This window comes from Falco rusticolus, chromosome 4 (genome assembly GCF_015220075.1).
Source record: "Falco rusticolus isolate bFalRus1 chromosome 4, bFalRus1.pri, whole genome shotgun sequence".
Classification (NCBI taxonomy): Eukaryota; Metazoa; Chordata; class Aves; order Falconiformes; family Falconidae; genus Falco; species Falco rusticolus.
In genome coordinates, this window is record NC_051190.1 from 1,893,792 (window position 1) to 1,906,620 (window position 12,829).

A 12,829-nucleotide genomic window follows, 5' to 3' on the forward strand; every position below is an offset into this window, starting at 1 on the left:
AGTACAGAAGTTTTAAGAATTGAAAACTTTTACGTGGCGGCAGCTGAACTGTTTGGGCCATTATTGATCTGAACGTCACTTCCCACGATCTGTTTTGGTTAGGGGTTCAGGTGTGCAGATGCACAGTCTAGAAAGAGTATGTGTCTCCCTTTGTCCCCTCCCTGGACTCTTTCCCATTTTTCACTGTCAGAAGCCTTTCCACAGCTGTTTTCAGCACTTGCTATAGGTGGAAGGAAATGTTTTGTAATTCCAGAATGCTATGGTTGTCAGCCAGTAATAATATTTTTTCAGATTCTTAACTTTCCTTTGACATATGGGAACCCGTCTACAAGTATTTTTTTCTAGTTAGAATGCAGCATTAGAGGAGGGGACTTCTCCTGTATTTAGTCTTAGGAATTGCTATCTCAACCTATTTTAAGAGTATTCCTTTAATGGAGGCCGGGTCAGCTTTCTCAAATGTGTGTGGTTAAGTCTCTCCAGATGCACTTAGTATCCAGTTATTGAAGGAAGCCCAGCAGAGCTCTGACTCAGGATTTTGCTCTAAGCAGAGCGTTTAGGCTCAGGGCTCACTGCTGGAGCCTGTCTTGACCTCAAAGCAGAAGTTCATTTTACCCCGAGGATTTAAAAGGTTTTTCTTTTTTGGGTCTGTGAGGGGAAATCCTGTGGCTGAGGGACAGTATTTTCACTTTCTCTGTTCCAAACCCAGAAACGCCACAGCGCATCACCTCTGTGGGCCTCCAAATGGAGTTTTCCCTCAGCGGACCGCCGCCCGAGCCGACTGCGCTGCGCTCCCTCCGCACAAACGCAGTCATGGCAGCCACTGGACATTTTAAAAAGCCATTTTAGTTTGTGAAAGAAACGTAAGGCATTAAAACCAGAGAAGGATTCAGTCCTCCTCAGTAAAGGGCGGGCGGCGGCTGCAGCCCCCTCACCGCCCCGCCCGCGGGGAGGCCCCGCCCCCAGCTTCCCCGGCCAATGAGAAGGCGCAGGGCGGGAGGGCGGGCAGTTTCCCGGTCTGCCCCGCGCCGCTGGGACCTGGCGTTTCCCGGAGAGCGCCGTGCCCAATGGGAGGCCACCTTATTGCACCGAGTGTGGCGCGCGCTGACTGGCCGCCGCTGCCGGGTGTGCCCGCCGGTGCTTCCTGCCATGCTTTCCCGGGCGCGGTTGCATCATTGCGGGGCGGGTGGCACTGAGGTGAGCGGCGGCGGCGGAGCCCGGACCGGCCCGACTCGACTCGCGGAGCCGCTGTCCCGAGCCGACCCCTGTCAGCGCGGCGAGGGCCGGCTCAGAGGCCTGAGGGAGGGGCGCGCCAGGGCCCCGGGGACGTTGCGAGGTTTTCGGGGGCGCTTCGTGCCGGTGCCGGGCGGAGCCCTCTCGGGTGTCACAGAGCCCGGCGGTTCGTACGCTGGTGCTAGTCCCGCTGGCCGCCAGCCCCGCTGTCGCCTGGCGCGGCCTGTGGCCCGGCCGGTGCCTCTCCTGTCTGGGGAAAGGGCCGGGCTGGCTGCTCGGTGCTGGGCTGTGGCGTGACCGGCGCCTTTGCAGGCCGTAGAGCTATTATGCTTTGTGTGTATAACGTTCACCTGGAAGGTATTTTACCTCCCTGGGTACTCTACATGTTCTTTGCTTTTTCTGGAATTGAGTGATTACTTAGAATAGGTACTTCTTAAAGGCTAACCAGTTTCTTTATTGCAGCGTTTAATACCTATCAAGGCCTAATTTATTTAACAAAGAACCTGAGATGCTTTGTGATGCATAATACGTCTTAAGCTTTCCCCTTCAGCATCCTTTCAGGAAAGGGGAAATTTTTGAGGAAGACACACTCTTTTTTTCTGTAGTTGCGATGAATTTGATATTTCTGTCTTCAGCAAATGTTGGCTTCCCTTACCCCTCCCAGGAGCCTTCTGGAAATTGAAGAAAGCATTTTTTTCGTTTGTTGGTGACCTGCTTGGGAAGGGACTGTCGGGTAATAGCAGAATTTAATTGACACATAGAAGCAGCTTTTGCTAACTCAACTGATGCCAGTTTCTGATTAAAAAACCCAAACAAACTACTGGATTTTCTGGATTTTTTTTTTTTTTGTAATGACAAATTTTACACTTTTAAGCAAGGTAGTGTGAACAGAAAAAATTGCTTAATACCGTAATATACAGGGTAAAACTGACTTCTTGCATAGTATGAAACATTTGTGTCTGAATATACTGTTAATATATGAGTCTGCTCAATGTTTCAGCAGTCTTTTAATAGGATTTTCAGCATAAAAATAAACACTTATTGGGGGAGGGACGGACAGATGGACTGTAGTGCCTCTTAAGTGATACGTTGAGGTGAATTAATCTTGATACTTGAGGTTGAGGTGAATTAATCTTGATACTTGAGGATGCGTTAGGGAGTATCAGGCTCAGCTTAACCATACTTCATTTACCTGTTCAGATACTAGAAACTGTCACTTCCTGGTTTCACAGTTTAGTCTGCTGATCTGCTCACTTTGGGGCATATTTTTCAGTTAGAAAAGTCTGTGACCCCTCAAGTAGAGCAGTGGAATAATCAGGCTGTTACTGGTCTGCTGTGAATAAGGTGTAAATATAAATTTTCAATGTTGCCATCAAACCCTAAACTTTTGTGAAGAAAGCCATGTTTTAAATTCTTTCATGAAGTAATTACACTTACCAATTGCAGTGTTGGAAAGACTGGCTGTGAGGGTGGCAGCTTTATGTCTTTTTGGAGAAGAAAAAGGCTCACTTTTTTTTTTAAACTAAGTTTATTCTTGCATTTTCAATGATTTGGTCATTTATATAAAGTGCTAGTTAAGAGTAGGATGAGATTATTCAGTTTAAAAAGAAGTTTTAAAGGTAGGTGTGCATGATTAGTTTGTTTTTTTCTCACCCATTCTCAGGTCTCTGTTGCAGTTTTATTCCCTGTATAAGGCATTAGCACAAGATTTTCAGAAGCGATGTCTGTTCTGTAGCTTAGCATTCTGTTCCTATCCATCCTTTTTATTTTAAACTTGGTTGTTTCCATCCATTCTGGAAATGGATGCTTTTGATTATCAGCTGAACAGTGTAGAACACTGTTACTTCAGAAAAGAGCCTTGCCTCAAAGCTCAGTACCTGAAAAGGCAGAGACGGGGAGCTTACTTCTGTGTGTATGTAAAATAGCGTGTCGTTTGACTTTGGGAAGGCCTCTGTACATGGAGAAAGGAGACTTCTGCTTGTCTCTGAAGCAAAGCGTGTGCATCGGTCTCATATAGAATAACTTGTGAGTGAGGGTGACTGCAACAAGGACAAGAAACTGATCATAAACCCCTTGAAATTAGGTGACCTTCTGTACACTTCTAATTCATACTGGTTCTGCATTTTTTCAGTTTCTTGGTCAACAGAATTAGTAATATCTTGAAATCTGCTTTGTTTTCATCATTTTTCTGTACGTGATGTATGTTAAATCCAGTGAATTTCTAATTAATTTCATTCATAGGGGCATTTTTATTTTTTGTTGAAAAATTAAAAACTGATTTAAAAAAATCTTGATATTGAAAAGATTCTAACTTGCTTTTATGGTTTTAATGCTTGTTTAATTTTTTTTCTAGATAAGAAGCCCAGCATAAATTGGAGACTGCTGTAGCAAAATCTACGAACCTTGACACCTTTCCTATTGAATGTTACTATCTTTTAGAAAAAGTGAGTGTACTTGGGGGAAAAAACCCCACATTCCCCATGGTGCATTGTCTTAAACTTTAACACTTTGTCAGCAGGAAATGCATAGAGAAACAAGAAAACACCCCCCACCCCCCTCCCCCCATGTTTACTACTCTATGTAAATTTGGAGTGTTGTCCAAAAGTGTTGTTGTGTTCGACATATTTGTATAATTTCTGTATCATCATTGGTGATGTTTTCACTCCTTCTGTGTTCAAAGTAATGAGCTATCCGTGCTTTTTTTCTGACTTAAATACCTAGATTGCTTATAGTAACTTTTTTTGCTGTAGGTATAAAGAATTATTCATGCATCTGTCTATAAACTGGTTATACTTTTCCTGAACACAAAAGTCTCTGTTTTTTTGCTCGACTGAGGCTGAGCCACAGATAGATTCTAAATGTGGTTTATCTTTTAAGTCAATCTATTTAAAGTTGTTTTGTAACTTGAAAAAATTGACCTGTGACTGTCACATATTAATTCTGATCAGTAATTTTTTCCTTTTTCTGACATAATAAAATTTCTCTTGTAATATTGATAAGATTGTGTATGAGTTTGTGCCCTGTGGTTACTGGACACTGGTTTGTGCATACGGTGCTTCAGTTGATAGAAATGGGCCAAAAGTGATACTGTGATTTACGCATGGAGTCTGTGATACATGAGCAGCTTCCATAGCCCGGACACAGTTACAGACCAAACCTTAAACCTGTATTTAATTTATTAGATTATAGGGACTTGACAGCTGGGCCCGTTGCCAAAACCTTTGCAGTTATTATCAGTAAATTGTGAGATCTGAGCTTGATCCAAGTAAAATTTGCAGATCGTTAGTCCTTAAGTCAACTGGCTTGTAGGAAATAAGCTTTAAGGCTGAATTCTTTTATCATCTCCATTGTCTCTGTGATTCTGGGGCTTTGATCAAATTAGTGAGAAAATGGTGTGGCCTGACTAGCGCTTTGCTGAGTGCTTTGAGATACGATGATGGAAACTCTTGTACAAGTTTTGCATGCTGTAACTTACTGTGCTAAGACCTGCTGTTACTTTTTTAAGAATACACGCAGGCCATGTCCATGTGTTCCTTGTCAGCTCATGATTTCACCTTCAGTTGCTGTGTTGCCTGTGTACCAGGTTGTGGGTTTCTTGATTAATTTCTTGCCTTATTTGATAACTTGGGTTTGTTAGTGGGGAGAATGATCTGTCATTAATACAAAAATGTATGAATGGTGGAATTTGTCTGTAGGTTTCATTTTGGGGCACATTTTTTTTTGTATGGGTTCAAGCATTGAACTATCAATGTCTGTGGTGTTCTGGGTTTCATGAAATAAATGTTTTGGAACTGTAGCACTACCTAGCAGCATGTCAACTGTAACTTGAAGTATTGTCTTGATGTGTTTGCATTTGTTGCAGCTTTATGATTAGTACTTGACCAACCTGAGTAAATTGGAAAAATCAGTCCTTGTGCCAGTACTTGTAATTCTACAATGCTAAGCAAAACTTCAGTCTGTCATAGTGTTCAGCTCGTTCTGGTGTAAGTGCTGTGGAACAGCAGCACTAAAGCTAGAGATGGGAGAACCCGTTTCTTCTCTGCAGTCTCCTATTACAACCTTTGTAACCAGTTTTCTTCTGTTACAGAACTCATGTCTTAAATATCCTTACTCCACAGAGCGTTTGCTTAGTGCTTGCTCTAGCATTTTCTTGAAACTTGACTCCTTTGAATCTTGTAGCAGGTCTGGAACACCAGGCAGCTTTATTGTGTGTTCCTAATGATGTTGAGAATTCTCTTCCCTGTGCTGCTTGTACATAATTTTGCTTGTAGTGATTTTCATTGACTTACCCAGAATTAAAGAATGGCTTTGGACTCTGGTGGCTAAAATCCACCAAACAAAAAAAGATGGTCAGGAAATGGCCAGCAAGAAGTAGCCCCTTGTGGCTTAGTTCTGACATATTTGTAAAACTGAAAGGGGGGGGAAAAAAAAAAGGGACTAGTAGTTTTATCAGTACTCTGGAAGTTGGAGCTTTCCAAGATTCACAGCTGAGGTCTTTGAGCTTTTTCATCTGCTTGGTTGAATTCTTCCCATGTGTTCATCTTTCATTAGAACGTGTTTCAACTGTACTATCTGTAGTCTAGCTGTTCTTAGGTACATCTGAGATTGATGGCCTAGCTAGATGGAAAAATGCTCTTTTAAACCTTTAAATGGTAGGAGTAGATGTACAGTGAAAAGGAGCCACCTCTACCAGTTTTGGTTCCTGAACTTTAAGTCTCACTATTTCACAAACTGATGCTGAAGAGTCTGTTTGAACTTGGAAACTTTTCCTAATGAAAAAAACCCAAACTTGTAACCAAAAAATAATTTGCCCTTTGAGTGTTTTCTATAGGAAACAAACAAACAAAAAAAGCATAATAGAAAATGAACGACCATAGCTGATTATTGGAGAATCCTTTTCCTGTTACAAAACTTTGGTGCTAGTCTGTCAAATTATTAGGCTTTTTTTTAGGATATAGTGCTTGCTTCCATGTTTATGCTGAATCAGGCTCTTTGAAAAACAGATGTAGTTTGGTGGTATGCATTTGTAAGACAATGAAGTGCATTTGTGAAGTAATTTTTTTCTCACTTCTGTTCAATATGTGTTTTCTTTTCTCTGCTTGGTTGTTGCTGGGAAAGAATGGTTCAACAAGTTCCAGAAAACATAACTTTTCCAAATGAGGAAGAGAAGATACTGGAGCTCTGGAAAAATCTTAATTGTTTCCGGGAATGCCTAAAGCAATCAAAGAATAGACCTAGGTAAGAATCTATTGGAAGCTGTAGCTACTGTGTGTGACAGTGCAAGGTTGGCTTAGCTTAATTTTGTTTTTTCTTCAGTTCTGTTAATAACAGCTGTTCCTTTTGCAGATAGAAGTCTTGGCTAATGTTATTGTCATGTCACTTTTATATTTCACTTTGTGAAGAATAAACACTGTTCAAACAGTAGTAATAAACCTGTGGTTTCCTGCTTGGTGAGTTTATAAAGGAAATCTGCAGGTAAGCAAGGACAACTCTTGTGTCTGCCAGCTGTGGAGCAGCATGCTGGTATTCTCGGTAATAATCTTGGTAGAATTGGCAGTCACTAGGAACTGTGAGCTGAAATGTTCCCTTTAGTCCCACTGCCAACAGGATACCTGTGCTGACTGATAATTGAAGAGGAAGAAATGGTTTTGTTCTAGTAAGACATAAGAAGCATAAGCATACAGATACACATATCCTGTTTGAAGATTTGATGCTCAGTTTTCAATTTAATTAAGAATGTTATCTTGTGTTGCAGGTTTAACTTCTATGATGGCCCTCCATTTGCTACTGGACTTCCACACTATGGCCATATTCTTGCAGGAACCATTAAAGACATTGTAACCAGATTTGCTCATCAGAGTGGTTTTCACGTTGACAGAAGATTTGGGTGGGATTGCCATGGTTTACCTGTGGTATGTGTAATAAATCTGCCTACATATATTTCTGTTGGTTCTTTCTGTGTTGTACCTGCTTATCAGTCACTTTTCTATTGCTCTTATGCCTGGCTTTGCTGCTAAAAGAGAAATGGAAGTTCTTTGTCCAGTGTGTTGCTCTGGCTTTTGTGTGTGGGTGAGTTAACGTTCTTCCTACTGGTCACCTGCCTTTCTCCAGGCACTTTGTTCATTACTATAAACATGTATTTATTTGGTATGTATTTCAGAAAATGCTTTTTGTTTCACACCAGGGTTATCCTTTGCACCTGAACTAAGCAGATATTGCATTACTCATGAAATCTCAAAAGACTGAAGGAGGTCCTTCAGCCTCATTAGAATGCACAGAACATAAGTTAACTATGCAGAGAAATGCTGAAAGCTTTTGATGACAGTGTGGGATTTTTGTCTGATTGTTTTCAATGCTCCCAGGAATATGAGATTGACAAGACCTTAGGCATTAAAGGGCCAGAGGATGTGGCGAAGATGGGGATTGAAGAATACAACAACCAGTGTAGAGGAATTGTGATGAGATACTCAAAGGAGTGGGAGGTGAGTGAAGACTCTGTGCATATTCTGCTGTACATTTCTAATCGTATGTGTGCAGAAGTTTTTCAGCTGGGCTGAACTTCATCCTTTTTTCTGTTTGATTATGTGAATAAATCTCATGTCTTTAGCTACCTTGTTTCTCACTGATGGCCCTGAAAGGGGAACTAAAAGAACAGCTTTGGGGCTCAGAACAGGGAGGCTGCTGTGATATCAAGAGGTTACTTTAAGGCAGGGGTCCTCAAACTTTTTAAACAGGGGGCTGTTGCATGGATGAAGTGGCAGGAGGTCATCTGCGGCTGCTTGGTTTCCCCCCAACCCCTGCCGGGGGGGGGGGGGGGGGGGGGGCGGGTTTCTGTAAATACCAGGGGCTGGATTGAGGACCCTGGGGGGCCGTATCCGGCCCACGGGCTGTAGTTTGAGGATCCTTGCTTTAAGGTAACCTGGGGCTCAAAGTGTCTGACTGGGTACACTGAACATCTCGTAGATAAACTGAAAAAGTTACCTCTTTCTTAGTGTCTTCTCTTGTACAGAAAATGGAAAATAAGGTCTGACTTTGTGTGGTGGGTTGACCTTGGCTGGATGCCAGGTCCTTACTGAGCTGCTCTCACTCCCCTCCTCAGCAGAGCAGGGGAGGGAGAAAATAAGATGGAAAAAAACCCCTTGTGCATCAAGATAAAGGCAATTTAATGAAGCAATAGCAAAAGTCGTGTGCGCAGAAGCAAAGGAAAACAAAAGATGTTGTTCTTTACTTCCCATCAGCAGGCAATGTTTGGCTGCTTCTTGGGAAGCAGGACTTCAGTATGCATAGCGGTTGCTCTGGAAGACAGATGTTGTAAATAATGAATGCCCCCCCTTCCTCTTCTTTTCTCACAGCTTTTACATCTGGGCAGCTGTCATGGCATGGAATATCCCGTTGGTTGCTTTGGGTCAGCTGTCCTGGCTATGTCCTCTCCCAAGATCTTGCCCACCCCTAGCCCACCGGTGAGGGGAGGTCCATGTTGGAGAGGCAGCCTGGATGCTGTGCTGGCACTGCTCAGCAGCAGCCAAAACACTGGTGTCTCATCACTATGTTTCTAGCTACCACACTATGAGGGCTGCTGTGGGGCTCAGCCAGACCCAATACACTGTTTTTCAAATGGAACCAACAAAGAAAATACACATGAACCTTCCTGCTTTTGTGTGCCCACCCCCCTTTTCAGTCTTTTCATTGCCAGAGTGCAGGACTATAGCTTGTATTTCTGGAACAGCAGAAGTTCTAGCATCTGGTTTTGTGTCAGAATAGGCGTGGGTAAATCCTCAGTCTTCCAAGAGAATATTGGTCTAAACTTTGTATCCTATGAATATAGTAATAGGGAAAGCATTGGTCTGTGCAGACTCTTGAGGTTGGAGAGCTATTCCAAGTAGATGGGTTAGATATTTTCTGAAGAGATGCAGAGGTTTTTTTCTGACTCTGAATAATAATCATCCTGTGCGTAGACGCTCATGCTTTTTATTTTTGTCCTTAGCGGTGTGGCCAGAATAAAGTACATTTAGCCCAGCACGTAGTTTTTGCTGGCCGTCTGATATGTCTGTAAACTGACGACTCTTCTGTGGCTTCCTAGAGCTGAGGAGTGGCCCAGGGGCTTTCCTAGCAGTGCCACTTATCACAGTGACAGCATGCAATAGCAAGCACTGAAGGGCCATTTTTTTTTTTTTTCATGTACCTTTGTGGTACAAGACCTTCCTAGGCCAAAGGATTTAATTTTTTTTTCCTAGCATATAATTCCTAACAGATTTCTTTCTGCTTATTAATTTATCTAGCTATATTTTGAATGAATACTGATGTCCTCTAAACAGTCTGTATGAAGGCATTTCTATACATAGTCTGGAGAACTGCAGCTCTTCTATAACATGGTTTCCAGTAAACCTTTATCTTCACAGTGAGTTGTTTTTCAAGGCAGAATAGTCCTAATTGTTTAGTTTTTCCTCATGTGGAAGCTGTTCTTACTCATCACAATCCCTAGTCCTGTATTCCTTTTGATTGAAATAGCAATTCTTTTATCATTTGCCCTTGGGAGCGTTTTGAAGTTATGGCCAGTATCTGAAGAAACCACAGCTGCCTTGGTTAGAATAGCTGTGGCTAAATCTAAGTGAATGGCTGGACGAAAAGCACAGAGTGGTTTTGTTTGGTTTTTCGGTTGGTTTGTTTGGGATTTTTGTTGTTGGTTTGGGGTTTGTTATTTTTTTCCCCAAATATACAATCATTCATCTATACTCTGAAATATTGTATTTCAAAAACATCATCAATGGTTCTTTGTTGCTTTTAGAAATAAAATGATTGATTCTGGTTTGTGTTTTGTTTCCCATAGTTGTTTCTTTTTAACTTGCTGTGTCTTCAGCAACTGATATTTTTGCAGTGCTGATTAGTCCAAATAAGTTGACTTTTGGATGGTAAAGGATTTTGTATTTTGTTTTGTGCATAAAATTGTGCACGTATATGTGTGATTTCCACACACAGACACATATTTAGGTTATTAACAAAAATAATGAAATTCATTTAATTATCTTGTTTGTGATTTGGTTGGTAATAAATCCAAACATTTTGGGACAGTGTTAGGAGAGGAATTACCAGCATTCCTATTGGTGATAGTGTTTATCTTCTGTCTGGAGTGGCTAGCAAGTGTTTGAACGTTATGAAAAACTGTAAAAGATTCCTTGGCTGTGTAAGATCTTTCAATGCTGAGACCAAACATACTCCAACTTTGTGGATCTTTGTACTAATCACTTCTAGGCTTTGTTTCTTAATATTGGAACATCAGAGTGGCTTAAAGGTCAAAATCAAAACTGGTATATTTCAAGAGCTCAGGTGTTACCTGAAAACACAGAGATGGGAGCGTTCATTTGCTTTGTTTTCACTGTACTAGTTTGACATTTAGTATGGTCTGTATCTAACAGCATCAGGACAGGTGTCTCTGGGCTTGGGTGTTTGCAGAGCTAGTGGTTCTGAGAGTTGTGAAATTAGGAAGAGTACCACTTGTCCGAGTGAATCCCATAGCTAGCTCATTAGTTTTCATACTCTGTGCCAATGGACGTGACCATAATCTGCCCTGAGATGAGGACTAACACCTGTCAGTCTTGTGGTCTTTGGCAGCACTGTCATAGCTTTGGGAAGTCAAAAAAGGCAGTTGGCCCTGAAATAATGTTGATAACTCCTTGTGACATATCAATTTCTTCAAGCATTTCTTTGTCTTTGAATTACATCATGTTTTCATATAACTGAAAGCTCATAGACTGTGTTCTTGATTTTGGCTGTATCTGCAATGGATAGTTTTAAAAATAGAAGCAAGACCACTGTAATAAAAAGCAATTTTCAGGCATTTGAACCTCGGCTGAACCTTGAATGATCCACCATTTCTGTTTAGTAATCTTGAACATGTTTGCCTGTTGTGTGACCTTGGTTCTAAATAGTTACGTTCATGGTTTCATTCTTTGCTTATGTTTTGCTTGTTTCAGTACACTGTTTGGAACTGTTGTCAGGCTAAAATATTTCATAATGTATTTTATTGAGATGAGACAAACACTGCCCTTCAAAATCAAGCTGTTTTACAGAATAAATATTGGAAATGTATCGTGATTCTTAATGTTAAGGTGCCTTTCAATCTGTGTGTTTCTCAACAGTTTAGTGTTACCAGATTAGGACGCTGGATTGATTTTGAAAATGACTATAAAACGCTTTATCCTGAGTTCATGGAGTCTGTATGGTAAGTGAACTTATGTACCTTGCATGTATACTTTATGAATTTGAAATTTTAAGAGGCCTAAATTATTGTAAACAAGTGTTGGTCCATAGAACCGTTTTGAAACATGCCAAATTCAGATAAACAGCAGGCAAAGTAATTAAGATGATGTGAAATCTCTTGATGTCAAAGTGATGGAATTAATTGACCTATTTTTTTTTCTTCAGGTTAGTAGGGTTTTCTTCTTCAGAACAGTAGGGTTTTTCAGAATGAAGTACAACAGTATGGCTTTTAGTGAGTCCTGAAATCTTACTGCTCCATGTCAACTTAAAAGCAGTTCTGAAGACCTACTAATATGTTCCTTGCTTGGTTTAGGAAATTACATTGCATCTCCACATTCTTGATGCTCTTCAACGCTGTTAGCTGCAAATGTGCAAACTATCCAAGCTCAGTTTAGCTCTAAACCTCTTATTCGAGCCTGGTCTTAGAGATTGGGAATCTGCTGTTACATTTTATTGGCAGCATAGTTTGACAACTGTCTTGGACTCCTGGTGCAGAGCTAAGTAAAGTTCGGGTATTTTGGGAATGTATTCAGGGTGACTGCTGGAATTGCAAGAGACAGGATGACCTTATAGGTTAAGGATAATCAGATTGACCTAACACAGTGAGCAGAGGGCAACACTGAGTCCTTCAGGTGGCAGAATTGCAAGGTGAATTGCAGGGAGAAGTTTAGCAGAGTATATGCTGACAAAAAGCCATTGAAAAGCAAATTACATGCATATTAAAGAATTATTGATCTTCTTTAATATTAGTTTTACTAGTAACCTTTAATTGTGTAGTTAGTTGCCTATAGTTATGATAGAGGATAGAACTTCTAGATGGCTCTGCAGCCATTGTAGAGGGCTGAAGTGCCAGGGAGTTTTCGATGACCATTGAAAAGAATTATCATTATGCAGGGTTTCTTCAGCTAAAGCTAAGACTGATAAGAAATCTTCCTTTTATAAGTTATAAAAATACTTAGTGGTGGCACCTTAAATCCTGTTTAACTAGTATTTTTCAAGGACCCTTTTAAAGCCAAACTTGACTTGGAACAAGCTGCAGGGTGGTCTCTCAACAGCTCAAGCCTTTTTTGTGGTTGGTTGTTTTTATTTTTTTTTTTTTTTATTTTTTAAATTTTTTTCTTTTTCCCCTTAGAAAATTGCAAGTCTTTCACCTTGGCTTACAGAGGTTGCCTCCTCTAATTCTTGCTTTGGATACAGACTAAAATATAAACTTTGGATTTCAAATGTGTGTGGTATGAGATTTCAGGAAGTATGTTGGCAGACAACCTCTTGAGTTTTGAACCCTTGTGCTTCGTGATGATACTAGTTTTCTGTGTAATCATGTTATGAAATACAGTTTCTA

At 40.9% G+C, this 12,829-nt stretch overlaps 1 protein-coding gene and 1 non-coding gene across 3 annotated transcripts in view; both read left to right on the top strand.

Moving 5' to 3' along the window:
- Nucleotides 1-1,065: 1,065 nt before the first annotated feature.
- Nucleotides 1,066-12,829, top strand: part of IARS1 (isoleucyl-tRNA synthetase 1) — a 118,924-nt gene continuing 107,160 nt past the window's right edge. Inside the window, exons 1-6 of one of the 2 annotated variants that reach the window (XM_037386412.1) lie at nt 1,066-1,194; nt 3,584-3,674; nt 6,349-6,468; nt 6,986-7,142; nt 7,593-7,712; nt 11,367-11,449. In XM_037386412.1, coding sequence (XP_037242309.1) covers nt 6,350-6,468; nt 6,986-7,142; nt 7,593-7,712; nt 11,367-11,449 — 479 coding nt within the window. In that variant the 5' untranslated portion in view covers nt 1,066-1,194; nt 3,584-3,674; nt 6,349. The other variant, XM_037386413.1, reaches the window with a different exon arrangement.
- Nucleotides 4,248-4,382, top strand: LOC119147931. The gene has a single exon (XR_005104243.1). It is a non-coding gene; the product is annotated as a small nucleolar RNA SNORA84 (small nucleolar RNA).